At 41.7% G+C, this 17,812-nt stretch overlaps 1 protein-coding gene across 1 annotated transcript in view; it reads right to left on the bottom strand.

Moving 5' to 3' along the window:
- The window catches only part of MDN1 (midasin AAA ATPase 1), a 164,727-nt gene that overhangs the window by 95,343 nt on the left and 51,572 nt on the right, over positions 1-17,812 (bottom strand). The window contains exons 20-31 of the mRNA XM_074948112.1: positions 17,684-17,797; positions 15,696-15,843; positions 15,406-15,516; positions 14,203-14,354; positions 12,953-13,131; positions 12,358-12,566; positions 10,539-10,685; positions 9,831-9,972; positions 5,299-5,433; positions 5,083-5,221; positions 2,064-2,202; positions 1,825-1,955 (exon numbers count right to left, since the gene is read on the bottom strand). Coding sequence (XP_074804213.1) covers positions 1,825-1,955; positions 2,064-2,202; positions 5,083-5,221; positions 5,299-5,433; positions 9,831-9,972; positions 10,539-10,685; positions 12,358-12,566; positions 12,953-13,131; positions 14,203-14,354; positions 15,406-15,516; positions 15,696-15,843; positions 17,684-17,797 — 1,746 coding nt within the window. The remainder of the gene's footprint in view (positions 1-1,824; positions 1,956-2,063; positions 2,203-5,082; positions 5,222-5,298; positions 5,434-9,830; positions 9,973-10,538; positions 10,686-12,357; positions 12,567-12,952; positions 13,132-14,202; positions 14,355-15,405; positions 15,517-15,695; positions 15,844-17,683; positions 17,798-17,812) is intronic.

Genomic DNA, 17,812 nt, shown 5'->3' on the forward strand with positions numbered 1-17,812 from the left:
CTCTCTTATAAATACAATGCCAAAAGTAACATTCACAGCTGAAGCTTGATGAAGAGCACACTGAATTAGTTTTCAAGTTTATGGAATACAAAACTGACAAGTTACAACAAATTCACTATCAGTGCAACTTAAAATATCTATTTAATATTTTTAGTTGCATACTCCACCCCCTAATATACTCTCACTAGTGAACTGTGTGAAGGAGCTAAAAGCGTGACCCATTACCATGCATGTTAGCAAAAGTGGTCAGGAAGATGTTGCCTGGAAGCATTAACAAAACAATAAAGTTAACTGAAGAAGATTAGTTTGCAAGGTGCACATGAGCTATGAAAAATCTACTTGAAATAAAGAAACTATTGAGACATCAAAGAAAGTAATTGCTGGTCATCTCAATATATTTGGTAAGAGAAAAGACGGATTTTAAAATGAAGGGTGCTGTAATCTAACAGTAGTATATAGTGTCAGTTGTAACATCTTTACATAAAAAAATTTGGGAAGGTATTGAAAGACACCAATTTGCTAGGCACCTTTCCTGTTCTTGGACAAGGCATGTTACTTCCCATGAACGTAATGACAGACTGAGAAATGTTTTTTTACAGGAACTGGCAGAAAATAAGGCTTTCATCTATCTTTCTATATAAGGAAAGGTTGTAGCTCTAGCTACAGGTCTCATTGTAGATTCCATTTTAATCACGTATACTTATTTTGTTTTTGTTCTATTGTGTTGTTAACTGTCCCTACATGCTATCCTTTAAGGAGAACTGTGTTTTAACTATTTTACCTGGGGAAATTAACCAGCTGTTAAAACAAATGGACTCTCTTGTCCTGTCAGTCTATGCACAGAAAGGTGACTATAACATTTTGAGCACAGGTTAAGCACATGAAGGTGGTCTTCAGTCTGGAGCAGTGCCACAGAACAGGGGTTCTCAACCTTTTTCTTTCTGAGTCCGCCCTGCCCCCCCAACGTGCTATGAAAACTCCGGGCCTACATGTGCCACAAAAATGTTTTTTCCTGCATATCCAGTAAATTAAAAGCCAGGGCCAGCATTAGGGGATAGCAAGCAGGGCAACTGTCCAAGGTCCCATGCCACCAGGGCTCCGCAAAGCTAAGTTGGATTCATCCCCATACGGCAGCGTACAGGCTTCAGCTTTGGCCCCAGGCAGCGGGGCTCAGGCTTCGGCTTTCTTCCCTGGGCCCCAGTGACTAACGCCAGCCCTGCTCTCTGGTTTATTTTGGCAGACGTCCTGCAATCTGCTCGCAGCCCCCGGACTCCTGGTTGAAAACCACTGACAAAGAGCAAACCTCATAGTAACACTTAGCACACAGCTACGGATATAAACAACCCAAGGACACAAATCATTGCCACAATAACCTTGAACAAATTTGGACTCCTTTGCTTTTGGATCAGGATACTTCTAAGTTCTTCTAATAAGTTCAGCTAAATCACTATTGAGGTGCAAGAGTACATTTTCATCCTGTCCTTTTCATAGGCCTACCTTACCATCCCTTCTCCTTCTCTGTTGCCAGCAGCCTCTCCAATAGCAAGCAATTGTCTAAAAATACAGGACTAATATGGGTGCAGTCAGCATCTTTCTGCTGGAGACCGATCAGTTCACAAACTAAGTGATCTGGTACAGCAGCTTAACAGTGAATGCGCCACTGAGTTACTTTGGATCTTTTTTATTTAAACAGGAATTGAGCAACTAAGAAAAAGGGACGCTGGCTAAGATTAACAATTAGAAGCTAGATTATCTAACTCATTTGTGTGATAAATGTAGCCTGGTGAAGGGCTGCTTAACATTACACACTTTTAGAATGCATACCTATTAAGTCTTTCCAACACAGAATCATCAGCTAATGAAATCTCATCCAGGAGAAAAAAGCCATCCTCCTTCATTGCTAAAACAAGGGGTCCATCGTGCCATTCAAAGAGTCTAGAACTGTCAAATTCCTCCTAGGTAATGGGGAAGAAAAAGAAGAGTCAGCAGGGATTTGTCATTCTCTGCTCTCTTGACCACACGAAAGCTCAGTGATACCAGTCACCCCTTGTCATGAGACAGACCTTGTCCTTTGATCTCTGTCTGACTGGCCGTAGTCCTCCCAGGAAGTCTGATGTCTCCATATGCAAGTGGCAGTTCACAGAATGTAATTTCTCATTTGCCAAGGCTGCAAATATCTGACAAATAGTAGTTTTGCCACACCTATAACATGAACAAAGAAAACCAATGAAGTCAACTTAGAACAAAAACAGAAGGGGTCCACAACCACTTAATGGCCCACTTCAGCAACAAAGCCGTTCCAGTTGGATTTCCTCAAAGCCCTGCAGGGCAATGGCCCCACCATGCTGTTCCTCTTACTCCCACGTATTCCTTTCTCTGAAAGCTGACCCACCTTACAAAAATTAAATGAATTGCATCCACTTTTGGCACGCAAACCATTGCTGAATTGCCACTATTATTAATTAAAACATGGGTGAGGGACCTGCACCCTCAGATTTGATTTGGACTTTAGAAAGGTAACAAATTTCACATCTCCAAATCGCCTCTGAATGATGCATAATGCATCAGTGATTAAGGCATCATAAAATATCAGAAGGGCCAAGGAGAAAAATGTTAGCCTCTCACTATAAGAAGAAGAAAAAAAAACTTATCAGTAAATTAAATTCTCCAAATGTATTGCTTTTTGAAGATCCATACTATAGGAGTCATGAGACATCATTGATGCTCTTATCTAGGTTTAGAGCAAGCTTATATCAGTGTAGTTTGCACTTATCCACACAGATGTTTCACTGGTTTAACATCACAATTAAACTGGTGCAACTAAGAGCATGTCTACACTTGCCATTTAAAGTGGAAAAAGACCCTTTTTTTGCACAAACTCCATGGGAATGTCTACACTTGCCAATGACTTTTTCCAGTGAAACTCAGAAGTTTCACTGCAAAAAGAAAACCACCTCCATGAGGTTTTACCGGTGATGCTTTTGCGGTGATGTGCAAGTGAAGACATGTTCTTCCAGTTTACAGAGCTTTTAGCCTCCACAGGATATTCCACAGTGCTAGATGACCATTCTGGCCAGCAGCTCTGCTGCTCTGACGCCAGGTAAATAGACATCCACCCCTCCCCCTGTAAAGCCCTGGGAACTTTGAAATTCCCCTTCCTGTTTTCTTGGCAAGTGCTCACTTATCTGGCCAGGTGACAATGCCTGCTCCACGGAGCAACAATCCCCCGCTTGAAGCAATGCTGACCTACTGGAGCTGATCAGTGTTTGGGGAGAGGAGGCTGTGCAGGGACCCAGGATGCCCCACGATCACACTCCCGACTTCCCACAAGACCTATCACCAAATGAAGAGAGCTGCACTGCGGGATTGCTGCCCTCAGTGTGCTGCTCTCACGTTGATGGAAGTGCTGCAAATGTAAACACTCTCTGACGCCTGTGGAAGTAAGTGAATACACAAACCAGCGCTTTTCTTTCACCAGTTCACTATCACCATTTAAACTGACAGCACAAACACTCTACAAGTGTAGACATAGCCTATGTGTTTGAACCAGGCTTAAGGCTACACAAGGCCTTACCCATCCTTCCTTCCTTTCCACCTCCAATTGTCCCAGAAAGGACTCCTAGGAAGGAAGTGGTAATCCAATCTAGATCTGTACTGGCCATACATTCAGAGGCAGTATTCAGTAAGTGGAGACTGACGGATTTTGACCTCTCTTTGTCCTTTCATGAATTGTCTCTACAGAGCTCCACTGCAGGAAACTAAATATAATCCAGGAGGTCGTCTGAGGAGAATGCCGAAATTGAAGCAACACTGCCTACCCACACAGAGGACTACACCTAGCCCCATTAACAGATTAACATTTTGTGAATGAAGTAACTGAACTTCAAGCAGCAGCTTAAATACCAAGAAAATAAACCTTTGACAAGCAGCCAATGTACCCATTCCTAGTGTAGAACAAGTTCTCCTTACAGGCTTGAACACAAACAATCATCCATTTTGAAAGACTAAGAAATGAAAGTCAAGTATCGGGGGTAACAGTGTTAGTCTGTATCCACAAAAAAAAACCAAGGAGTCCAGTGGCTGTTAGTCTTTAAGGTGCCACCGGACTCCTAAGAAATGAAAGGTCTTGACTGTTAAATTGAAAGACTTACATAAGATTTATTCTTTTCCAAGTAGCATCCAAGTTCCCTTTTAGCATCTAATTACTTGTGTCTCTTCTTTCCCAACTTCAGCCTCTTCTTACTCTCTAAGGCTATGACTACACTACGAGGCTTTTAGGGACAAAAAACTTCCACCCCCCATGAGCAGCAGCGGCTTTGTCGGAAAGAGAGCACTCCTGCTGACAAAGCACTGTTCACACCAGCGCTTTTCATCGGTAAAACCTTTGTCATTCAGGGGGGTGTTTAACGCCCCTGAACGACAAAAGATTGGTCGACGACGTGTCAGTGTAGACAAAGACTAACAGAATTACTTAATACTAAATTTATAACCAGCATGAGAGATCTGCTTCCATGACCTCTTTTTTGCAGGCAGGAAAAAAATAAAGAGGATGGGCTGGGCCTTATGCAGTCAGATCCTGGAACATATGTAAATGTATTCACCACTATCCACCAGATTTATTACTAACTTTTCCAGGTTTCAAGAGAAAGGTATGTAATTCTTATACTGAGATTCTAACAGACAGTTCATGAACGAAACTCAACCCCCCTCCTCAATTTCAGTTCAGTTCAATACATCCCTAACAGGTTTATATAACACTGTTGTACAAATTAGATAAAATAAAGCAAAACCACAAGAGATACTTTTAATGTAGTTTGCTAAAACAGGTGCACTCCAACACAGCACTCTAAAAAGTTAACTCTGTATTACAGCAGCTACAAACCTGACTTGACATTTGAGACAGTTTTAGATTCACAAAGGCTGTGAAACAGCAAGGCATTTAAGCAAGGCTCCTCTTTAAGGATAAGTAGTTTTACTAACTTCAGTGAGGTCACTCATGTTTAAATGTCGGTATGCAGTTAAGGACCTTGCTGAACAGGGCTAAACAGAACAATTCATTACTGTAATAGAAAAACAAGTTACCCAGTGTCTCCCACCAGCAGTACTGGTTCGCCAAACTCCAGGGCTCGTCCTACCAGAACTGCAAGCCTCCTCATCCCTTGAGTCCAGACAACATGACTAAACTCGCTGTCCATCACCGACATCTGTGTAGATGATTTAACTGCCCAACAAAGAACAAGTTGATTAGCTTTAATCACACGCATCAGGCTTTTGATTTAGTCCTTTTTGCAAACTCACCCAATAACTTTCTAACACTTTCCTCTGAGAAGAGAGAGTGAGGATACAATTTCTTCTTAAAATGCTTTTCAAGGACTCTTTGAATAACATCAACCTCCTCCTGCTTCCTGACTCTGCCTGCCAGAAGCATGAAACCTGTAAATAAGGCAAGAGAAATCAGAGTGTTTGCTTTGATTCTTAAACAGGAATGTGTGACATACGAGCGGTACAATCCAGACCAATGAATAACTGTGACCCCTGCCCTGTAACCTGGGATGCCCTTTATAATGCCTTGCTGCTGTTGCCAGCCTGGACTGCTCACAAACAGCCTCCAGCATATAAGTCACTCCCAACAAAGATTTTAGGGTCCCACTGAATCTTTCCACCAAACCATTTGTTTCTGGGTGATATGAGGTAGCCTTTAGTTGTGTCACTCCACAACTTCCATAGCTCACTGAATAGCTGAGACATAAAATTTGACCCAAGGTCAGATAAAAATCTCTTTAGGGAAATGCACTCTGCTAAAGATAGTGAAAATGGCTCTTGCCACAGATTCTGCCTCAGTCTTAGTCAGAGCTAATCCACTACCAACAAGATACATTTCTTTCCCCTTTGGGTAGGACCCACGATGTCCATTGTTACCCTCAAAAATGCCTCTTATATTACAAGCAAGGGGCATAGAGGAACTCTCTCAGGTACTTTTGACTTAATTCACAAAACCTGCAATAATTCCTCACATCACTCTGTATTCCTGGCCTGTATTATTTTTTCTTTAACCTGTCATCGGTTCTCTGTGCCCCCAAGTGACCAGCAAAAGGACAATCATGTGCTAGCACATAGCATGGTGCTATGTGGGCACAACCAACTGCTTACAGGGTTGCCCAGGGCTTTGGTTTTTACCCATAGGAGCCTCCCTATACAATCTCCCATCTTCTTCAAAAAAACCTCTCCTCATTTTTCTTTCCTGGGGCACCCTCTGACGCTCTCTAGAGTGGGATCTATCCCTTATTCAACTGCAAAATGCTAGCAGCTGATATCTGGGACCACTTCTTCAGTCACAGGGGTTATCTCCGCCCCAGCTGGCCCTGATGGCATGCTGCTTTTCTCTGCCATGCAGGCGCCAGCCTCAGCCCCTCCCACACCTGGAAACAGTTTCCTTCTGCTGCAGAAGAGTTAGAGCAGGAATTCTCAATCTGGGGGTCATGACCCCTCGGGGATCTCATGGTGGTTACGGGGGGTCAGGAGCTGTAAAATCCCTCCCCCAGTTTTTAATTCATAAGGAGGGTCACACTCAGAGGCTTGCTGAGTGAAAGGGGTCACTAATACAGAAATTTTGAAAACCACTGAGTTAGAGAGCCCTCCCCCCCAGCAATTTCTGGGACGTTACCACTCCCCTCTAGGATCCAACACAATATTCCCTTTGACATCATTCTGTTACCAAATTAATAGCCTTAATCATATGCAAAACAGCATTCCCAACAAGTATTTCAATGGGGATACTACCCAGCACAACTATTGTAAAGACACTTTCTAAACCTTCCCATTCCACCTAGCCCATGCAGCTTGGCTAAAAGTACAGGAATTATATGTCCTCCCACTACTAGAAGCTCCACTTTCTCATCAGGTAACATTTCAGTCTTTTGGACCTTGCGTCCCTTGACCAGAGAGATCTGGGCTCCAGTGTGTCCCCCCCTTCCCACCCCGGGTACTCCTTGCTTTTTACTCTGGCAACCTTAATAACTTCCACATCGACCCCCTCAAGGTCAGTCCTCACAAAACTCATCAGGTGAGTTTAAAATAGATTGGATGGGGCTTAGTTTCTTTTAGCTTGGGTCATTGATTTCTCAGGTGCTCAATAGAGTTACACTAGAAACATCTTCTTGGACTCTCCTCCTTCTCAGGAGGTTTGTGATGCAAATTTCCAGGAGGGGAACAATTTGGGGGCAGAGGGCAGACTGCCTGGGCTCCCAAATACCCTCCTTTTTTCTGAGGCGTAAAACAGGATCACCCTTTACACTGGCTTTGCATCCCTCCTTCTCTGGACTGCTCTCATTGGACATCTGGGTTTGCACAAAGGAATGAGCCACGGTGCTCAATTTGCAAAATTTCTTGCAAATTTTAAAGATTTATCCCATAAACTATTCCAAATCTCATCAGTGCATATACTGAGGAAATGTTCTTGAGCAAAGAGATCAAGCAATTGGCTAAAATCCTTACCCCCCGCCCCCCTTCCCTTTCCCCATTTTCTTATTAGGTCACACATCTTATAGGCATATTCGCTATGACTCGTACCATCACTTTTCTTGAGATTTCTAAATTTCAACCTATACACTCCAGGAATAATTTGAAACATTTGAAAAGCAGCTTTTTAAAATTCAGACTATCTCAAGGCTACCTCAATAAGCATTTCATTAAATACATTCAAAGCTTTGCAATCAGTGTGGGTACTTTTTTGTCCTCAGGAATATTATGAACCTCAGATAGCATTTCAAAAGTGGTAGATATTCTTCAGTGAAGTCTGTTGCCTTGTATGCATGGAGGATAGGTCCATCAATGGCCTAGCCTCTGTTTGCCCAAAGTTGGAATGAGAGACAGGGGATGGATCACTTGATGATTGCCTGTTCTGTTAATTCTCTCTGGGGCACCTGGCATTGGACACTGTTGGAAGACAGGATACTGGGCTAGATGGACCTTTGGTCTGACCTAGTATGGCTGCTCTTACGTTCTTACGCAGGACACAATTTGTTACAGCTGAGGGCTCCTTGAAGGGAGCAAAAGATTGGTGACTCTGGGATCTGTCCATGTTTTGCCATCATGCCAAGATTATATTTCCTCTCCTTCTCTAGGACCTTTTTCTCTTTCAGCTCCCTGGGTCATTTATGGGTAGCTTTTCTCTCTCTTCTTTTTGCTTCTGAGCTTCCAGGGCTTGTTGGAGGGCAGCTGTTTCTTTTTCCTTCAGCTCCATGGCTCACCAGTGGGCAGCTTCCTGCTGCTGCTCTTCCGCTTGCCTGTCTTTGGCTCTTCACTCTCCTTGCCACCTTTGGTGCTCACATTCTTTATCTCTTTCTTCTTTCTCCAACCTGGTCAGTTCTAGCTTTTCAGTTGTTTCGCTGGTGTTCATACTTATGCTTTACTGTTTATATTTCCCTTACCGGAAATAAGCAAACAGAAAACAACAAACTGTAACCTCTCTTTGATTGTTTCCAGCCACCATACTTGAGACTCCCTTAAAATTGCTAGACCGGTGCTTAAAGTGTAAGCCTCATTTAAACTAAAAAAGCTGTGCATAAACCCTAGTTCGCTGCACCACTGTGACATGTCAGGATACAATCCAGACTAATGAGCAGCTGTGTCACCCCTGCCCAGTAACCTGGGCAGCCCTTTACAATGCCTTGCTGCTGTAGTCTCCAGCCTGGACTGCTCACAGCCTCCAGCATATAAATCACTCCCAACTATGTCTGTGTATGTGCTGCAGCCAGCCAGCCAGCAGCACCTTTGCTCTTACCAGCCTGGGTTATGCTACAGGGTGACCCCAACACACTCCCAGATTTCTACCCAGAAATGTATGTCCTCTACATACTGCATGTATGCCTTCTCATGGACAGTACCAATATACTGAGTCCATTATTCCTTTAAGGGAATAATAGGGTCACAACTTGTTACCCCAAACAGTTATCCAGGCACTTAAACTTGAACACACTGGATTAGATAAAACAATAAAATGAGTTTATTAACTACAAAGAGAGAATTTAAGTGAGTACAAGTAATGGGGCATAAAAGTCAGAAATGGTTACAAGAAAAATAAAGATAAAACACTTACCGGTACCTAATTTAACAAACTACATTAGATTCAAAGCAGTTTTCTCACCACATGCTTTCAGCAGTGTTACTGACCCAAACTCTTTCAGTCCAGACCCTTCCCCCAAAGTCCAATGGCTACTTCCTTTGTCTCTTCAGGTGCAGTGGATGCAACAGACAAGGAGAGAGAGAGGGGTGTTTGTCCCTCCTTTTTATATTATTGGTCCCCCTCTTGAAAAACATTTGCAGCTGAGACCCAGGAGACAAAGAATCTATGTAGAAGGCTATTCCCTGCTGGGCTTTTTTCCACCTGTTTGAATTTCCTTTGTTTTGTCTGCCTACGTGAGGATTCTGTTTACTGCTTAAATGCAAATTAAGTCAGGTGCACACTCCTTCCTTTGTTAAGGACAAACCTGATTTCTGCCTGGGCAGGGCTGTGGGGTTTGGAATATGTGTTCATAACATCAAAAAGCAGAATCTTATAATGACACATACAATGTTTCCACACATATTTTGCCAGGACAATACTGACCAGAAAATTCTGAGTTTTCAAATGACATCTTACAAGGCATACTTTGTACAGAGATTATTACAATAGTGTGCAGGGTGTGAATACAGGAGTGTATTCCATCACAGATTATTATTGCTCAGTAACAAGGGACAAAGGTTTGTATTTGAAAAGTGGGGTTGGAAAAATGTTTACATTAGTTCTTTAAAAAAATGAAGTATCATGAAGAACAGGAGCAAAGACCCACCATCGTTTGCTAAATGCTGAAGCCAGTCATAATCCTCCTCTGTCTGTTCTGCCAATCTGTATCTTTCAGCCCAACGAAACAGATCTCGAAGAGTAATGAAACCATGCTTCCCAGCAAACACTGTTGAACCTCTGCGATAAGACTACCAAGTGAGCAAAGAGGACAGATAAAATTTAATATGTATTCCTCATTCAAACGTCAGTGAAATGAAAACGTAATAAATTCATAATCCCAGCCTAAGACTTCCTCTCATTTAATAACTGGAATATAGTTTTCACTTTATTGCAATACAGTAAAAAGGTCTAAGCACATTCAATTCTAGAAGGAAGAAAGGACAGAAGGAAGAAAGAGGTACCTCCAGTTTTTATTATTGCATTTGTTTTTAAAGAAAACACGTATTTTGGTAAGTAGCCAGAGCTAAGTGGTTGTTCACAACAATCTATTTCAGCACCTAGGATCTAGAAAAATGTGGGAGCATAATATTTTTTAAAGTATTTAAACAAAAATCCAAAAATGAGGCACTGGTAGCTACTGGACTTGTTTTTGCTTTTAAACAAAAACTCAAACTGAAAGGGTTCACTTAAGCCAGCAAACTTGGTTATTTTAAATTAGAGATTTCTCCGTTGTTAAGTCATACAATATTTTTTTAAAGGCCTTAGTTTTACTTCTATATTAAAAGGGGGAAGAAAAAAAAAAAGACACCAATACCTGCAGATTCAGCATGATTTTGACGAGTTTACTGCAGTAAGAAGGTGGCAGACTGCATCGCTTGTGAAGGATTGTTTCTAGCTCAGCACTTGGCAGCTCATCAAAATGCAGCTCCACAAAACGATTCCTGAAGGCTCTGGACAACACCTAAAATGTACGTTTGGGAATGGTACTTCTGAACTTTGCTTTTTCCCTTTAATCCTTGTAAACTACATCCTGCACATACAGCCAAAGGAAGCTGAGCTACCCTGAAGGTTTAGTGGTTAAAATCCAATGGGACAAGGAATAGATAGGATCGTGCTTAAACTTACAAAAATGGACATTAAAGATTCAAAAGGTCTATTCTCCAGCAGTCTGGGACAACCAAATAATCAGTCAGGGCAAATTACATTTAATTACTTAGGCTCTGATGCAGCAAAGTGCTTAAAAGTGTGCTTAACATCTCTGCTGAACTGGAGCTTTAGCGTCCACCAGAGAAGCTACTGACCTGCCCTTAAAAATTCTTGGTGTGTTCTCTGACTGGCAAATCTGAATAAAGGCTTAAACTGAATACTGCTCTTCAACTTCACTTCTCTCGTAAAGGCCACCAAATAGCAGAAGAATTAGATTATTTGCCTACCCACTCTGCTTCTTTGCCAAATACTTCTCTGGCACCTCACAGCCAGTTGCGTCCAATACTGAACTTCAAAAAAAGTGCACATGTGTGCTGTTCATGAAATGCAGTAGTTCTTAAGCTTCATTTACAAGGAAGAGAAAGGAAGCCAGTTTTCTCATATTCATCCACAAGTGTGATGTGCTAGTCAGTCAAGACACACAGAATTTTTAAGTGTAGATCATATCAGCATTTGGTCACTGCAACAGACATGCCAGATTAATTTTGAAATTAAAAACTATTGGAACTACTATATATTCTTGTTGAGGAAACTTCAAAACTCAGAAAGGTTCCTTCTACCTAGGCTGGCAACCTAGATCTCTTTCTCGAACAGGGGTTCTCCAACTGGGTGGGAGAGCATTCACCTGGGGGGTGCAGAATATATTTGGGCAGGAGTGCGTGAGAAATGTTAGGGAAAAAAAATACTTTCTGCGCACTTTCAGAGCTGGGTGGCCGGAGAGATGTGGCTGCTGGCTGTGCACCCAGGGGAGGTGGGGAGCTTACTATTACAGACACAAAGAAGGGGCCCGTGATAAAATAGGTTTGAGAACCACTGCTCTAGAATACATATCTGTTTTATTTACACACGGGCTTTTCTATGGCATTCACAGCCCTAGCATTTGAGCACCTTATAAACATTAATGTATCTTCACAACATTTTACAGATGGCAACTTAGGCATTCAGAGACTAAGGGTATGTCTACACTGCAGCTGGAAGGTGAGATTCCCAGTGCAGGTAGACAGGCAGACTCATACCAGCTCAACATGAGCTAGCTGCCCCAGCTTGGACCCAGGGGGTCAGGAGGGCTTGGATTCTGGTGGCTACCTCAACCCACTGCCCATGCTGCAATGTCCACACTATGATTTTTAGCACACTAGTTCAAGCTGAGCTAGTGCGCATCTGTCTATGGGTCCTGGGAATCACCCCTCAAGTTGCAGTGTAGATATAGCCTAAGTGACTTGCCCAAGCTCACATAGGCAGGCAGTCCAGTGCCTTGGCTAGAAGACCATCTTCCCTTCCGCTACTCCTTTACACTTTCATATTGTTATCTGATATGTGTGAGAAAGTTTCTGTGCCACAGGTCTCTGCACCCCTGAAAGAATAATATGGTGAAGCTTTCTTCCTAATGTAAGAATAACCGAACGCAAGAGGAGAGATCAACAAACCTTCCTGCCCCCATACAGTCCTGGTGGATTCTGTGTAGCAAACAGCATAAATCGAGGGTGTGCCCTGACAACTTCTTGTGTCTCTGTTATGAACAGCTCTCTGTTATCATCCAGCAGTCTGTTGAGTGCCTCCAGAACATCTGTAGGAGCCAAATTCAGTTCATCGAGGATAATCCAGTAGCCCTTTCTCATAGCATCAATAAGGACACCTGTGTTGGAATACAAAAGGTTCTGGTTAAAACTTTAAGGTAATCTGCATGAAAATATACAAAAAACCCAGCAAACACAAGTAATCCTTGCAGCCAGTTTTACTTCAGAATAAAATAAGTTAACCCACAGCAAGATGTGCAACAGCACTGAAGCTGTTAAACCCTTTAGCTCTCCCCTCTGTCAGTGCAATGGACCAAAGAACAAGAGATGGAAGAACGCCTAAAGGAACCCCTTTAACATAATAACCAGAGACCTGCAAAACTGAACTAACTGCATGAAAGCTCATATTTGCATTGACACAACCGTGACCAGAGCTTTTTTCATCTCTGCGTAACATGTAAAATGGAAGGGAATTAGAGGTAAATGTGATAAGCGATAACCTTACCTTCCTTAAACATCAGCTTCCCAGAAGTGTCTGATGTATAACAGCCAATGTACTCCTGGATGTCAGTATGTTCGTGATTGTTAATCCGCACACAGTGGTTCCCACTAGCTGCAGCCAACCAGCGAATTAAACTAGTTTTACCAACTGATGTCTCTCCTTGAATCAGCACTGGATGAGTCCTTCACGGATTAGCAAAGACAATATTTTAGAAGCAGTATTTTAGGTTGATAGTAAAATATCCTCTGAGTATATGAAAAGGAAGTAATGCATCTGTACTGTTTGAAATTTTCAGAGCCTTCAGATTATCAAGAGACTACAATTTAGCCTCTCAAGGTCTCATTTATGTTCCTCACCCAAGTCACAGAGCCAGTCAGTGTCAAAGCCAGGACATAATCTCAAATACCTTTATTCCCATATGCTAACTACTATACCATGCTGCCTCCGTCATCACTTGTGAAATCGGAGGCTGGTCGATATCAGCACTGAAACTATTTTTATACCAAGCTTTATAGGGCTTAGGTGGGACTGTACATGACAAAATTTAGGCTGTTTAAGGACAACGAAAGAAAAGCTGGTTTCATATCCTCTCAAGCATGCAGATAACTGGACTACAGTAGAACCTCAGAGTTACGAACACCGTTCGTAAAACTGAACAAAACGTTATGGGGGTTATTTCAAAAGTTTACAGCTGAATATTGACTTAATACAGCTTTGAAACTTTACTATGCAGAAGAAAAATGCCGCTTTCCCTCTATTTTTTAGTAGTTTACATTTAACACAGTACTGTACTGTATTTGCTTTTTCTTTGGTCTCTGCTCCTGCCTGATTGCATACTTCTGGTTCCAAATGAGGTGTGTAGTTGACCGGTCAGTTCATAACTCTGGTGTTTGTAACTTTGAGGTTCTACTGTACTTATGCTCTTGTCTTAGAATACTAAGAACAAGTGACGTGCACACGCCCCCCACAACTGCTAGCTACTGGTCAAAGGTCATTCTTGTAGCTCGGCATGCAATTCCTACAGTAGGCTTTCTGCAGGTCAGTCATGAAGGAGAATTATTCCTCACAGAAGAAGCGTCTCATCATTTTTTTAATGTTAACGCATATTTTAATCTATTAAGATTTAAGGGGCAACGTTAAGTATAGAAATATAATAGAGGTAGAAATATAATAGAGGTAGGTAACCTCAATTACAGAATTGTATATTATCTTTTTAATTTTGTATTCTTACACAAAAATTTAAACAAACATACCCTGCAGACACAACTCTGACAATGTCTTTCAGATTAAGTTTAACAGACGAAGTTAGTACATAAGTCTCATCTATCACAGGTTCCTTATCCCCCACTGAAATCCAGTAACCTTCTATCTGTACAGCTCTCCCTCCTTGGGGCTCTGGTAGTGGCTGAAAAACAGGATAGAAATAACAGATTATACAAATGTGTTTCATATTGTTTTCTAACAGCAGCAGCTATTTTTGCACTACTATAGCATCATCCATAAAAAGCAATTTACAGACATTAGCTTAAACCTCAGCACTCCTGTGAGGTATGTATTATTCCCATTTTACAGATGTTGAATCCAAGGAAGAGAAGGTGGCTCGTCTAAAGTCAAGAATCTGTGCAGAGCTGTGAACAGAACCCCAGGTCCTCTGACTCCCAGTTCTGGACTTTAATGTGACATGCTATTCTGAAAAGTGACTTGTAGGAATTTCTTGAACTGAGGGGGTTACTTATTTTTATTTCATCGTTACTGGAGAGTTGTTAATTTCTAGCATCAAAATGTCTCTCTAAGGAATTTAATCCCTGTATACAAACATTCAAAATAGCCTCTTCATTCACCACTTTCTTCAGAAAGTCTCCATTGAAGTCACCACGCAGTGTTGCAATAGGGCCTACTCTGGCAAGCAATGAAGCCCACAAAGTCAAGAAAGAACTATTAATGTTTTAAATGACAATATTTTGTATTTCAGCCCTGCAAATTCACTCTGTGCTCCAAGAATCAACCTGGATTCTCCCTCTTCAAGATGAAGCTCAGATTTTTGCTTCATTAGAGCACAAGCCTTTTCCATACCAATCTGTATTGCCCCTTATGTTAAAACAAAAGAAAACAAAAAAAACCAGCAAGTTCCTCCCCCAACCTCTACTTCAGAATTAGAGTCACCACTATTAAAGTTGGTCTGGTCATTCTCTGAAATTTGGCAAGATTCAGTCATATGCAAGTTCTCCACATCCTTTCAATGTTTTCAGATGAAAGAATAAGTCAGCTAAGAAAACATCATGCTTAAACCATATAGTTCAAGTTAAATGAAATAACATTTTATCAGAAACGACCAATAGGATAAAGTTTAAATGTTTGAGAACTTTTAAAATTACTAAAGCATGATCAACAAGGGAAAATGTATTTAAAAACAATCTTATAACATTAAACATCCCAAAATATTCAGAAGTTCCTACCTGCTTAAGGAGGCTTTTGATGTTGCCAGAGACAATATGCTGGCAAATTAGCTTCTGAACTATCGGGTGAGAAACTCTGTCAAGCTGTGTCAGGAAGCCCAAGCAAAAGCCCTACAAAAATAAAGTTATTTTCTATTGTGAAGTGAAAATTTCTTTAAGCTTTATTTTTTAAGGCATTTGTTTGATATCTGATGCCCTTAGAAAATATGATTTTCCTTGTATTCCTTTACCCAAGTAGATTGTGTATTGAACACACACTTAGGAACAAAATCACACAGAAAGATCATTACCTCATACAGTGAGCGCTGTATATTTTTACATGGATTAGATGCTGCAAACCTCAAAGCCCTGCAAAGTGTACGAAGGCTGTAGTGAGGTCTATGGCCAGTCCCATCCACCAATTTTGTTTCTGTCTCTTTTCTCACAGATAAATAGAAGCTACAAAATAAAGAGTTAAACCAGTTACTTATTTGTATTCAGGCCAGCGGACAACAATTCCGGGCCCCACGGCAGAACAGTCAATGGCCTGCCGAGAAAGTGATGGCTGAGGTTTACGACACTACTTTTTATCCTATTGATAACACATTAGGACTTACTATGCGTAAATTGTGGCATTGCTTGATCTAGTTAACTTTTTTTTCCCCAGTTACAGCACCAGTATTAAACAAATTGTGAGCCTAAATATAAGCTATAGAATTTGTTATTTTGAATGATACAGTTAAATTAAATAAATACATTATGAAATTAATTTATAAAACATTTAAAGAAGCACAAAGTAAGAAAACACCTGAAGTATCAAGTAGGCTAATTAAACACCTAATCGTGATTCATGTGCAATCTAAAGACCAGGAAAGAAACTGATATACAAGATGTAACTGAATATGACTAACAAAGTTAAAATATACAATACAATACTTGTGCTGCTGATGCTGTGGGACATCAACATCCAGAGCAATGAGGAGACCGCAGACATTGTGCGCCACATCAACCAGGAGATCTCCAAGGAGAGGGAAAACCCGCACCTCGTTCCCTGGCTGAGTGGTGGATGTGGCCCCTCATCCTGTGCTCGTGATGGCGCCTGGCTCGTCAGCCAGTGCTAGCAGCAGCAAAGGGGGGAGGGTGGGCGCTAGTCCCAGCTGCCTCTCGGCAAACTTAGAGAGGCTCCATTGGGTGGCTGAACTTGCTGGCTTGTGTCTGGTGAGGAGCTGCAGCCCCGGGGGAGGAAATCTGGTAGCACAGAGGGAGCTTGTTCCTCTTTAAAGTATCCCTGTCCTCAGCCCCACAGCCGTAGAGACAGCATGGCAGGCACAGCAGCCAGAGGAGGCAGCAAGCTCCGCAGTTCCCAGGCTGCTGTTGCTGAGGCTCTGCCAGACTAGCTGGGTGCGGCAGTGCTCTGGCAAACTGTTACTGTCACAACGAGGGACAGCGCTCTGTACAAAACAGCAGGATTTCTATCTTAATTTTTATTAAAAAGTACGTATCTATCCCATCCGCCCGGGCCCTTTTAAATCACCAGACCCCTGGCGATCCCTTTCCTTGCCCTGACCCAGGCCCCCGTTGGCAGGCCAGTTTGTATTTCATCGTTACTGAAGAGTTGATAATCTCTAGCATCAAAACGTCTCTCTAAGGGATTTAATCCCTATATAGGAACATTCAAAATAGCCTCTTCATTCACCACTTTCCTCGGAAGGTCTAAATTGAAGTCACCACGCAGTGTTGCAATAGGGCCTACTCTGGCAGGCAATGAAGCCCAAAAAGTCAAGAAAGAACTATTAATGTTTTAAATGACAATATTTTGTGTTTCAGGGAGATAACCTGGTTTGCCACGTACAACTAGGTATTCACAAAGTCCTTTGAACAGTTACTTTAGATTGCCCCAAAAAACTGAACTGCAGAAGTTTAGCACATTGGAGGCAACATGCCTGCTCTAAAGGAAAGAGGTTCTGTGGTAGGCAAGCAAACCATCCCCACAACTGACACACAATGATATTCTGAAGTAGCCGCCCCTTCTAACCTCCCAGATGGAGGAAAGGATTAAAGCAATAATTCTCTCTAACTGGTAATGTCAATAAACTACTTTTTGGGATGGGGATGGAAGAAAGGAAGACAACAGCAACAAAAGGTAACATACAAGTAGCCCTAGAATAAGGAGGTTGGGTGTCATTCTTCAAGAACCTAGGGTGGGAGAGACTAATATAAAAAATTGTAGGTTGTAATTATGTATTTTCATTTGCAGCTTATTCCACTGAGGTTTCATAAAAATGTAAATATAACCTACTTCATGATTCCTTGTACTGTGTTTTTGCTCACATTCAAGCCTTTCAGATAGTCCATGATAAGAATTAGCAAGTCTCCTTCATTCTGCAGTTCTTCTACATAAAGTTCAGTAAACCTAGGAGAAAAATTA

Source organism: Natator depressus, chromosome 3 (assembly GCF_965152275.1).
Source record: "Natator depressus isolate rNatDep1 chromosome 3, rNatDep2.hap1, whole genome shotgun sequence".
NCBI lineage: Eukaryota > Metazoa > Chordata > Testudines > Cheloniidae > Natator > Natator depressus.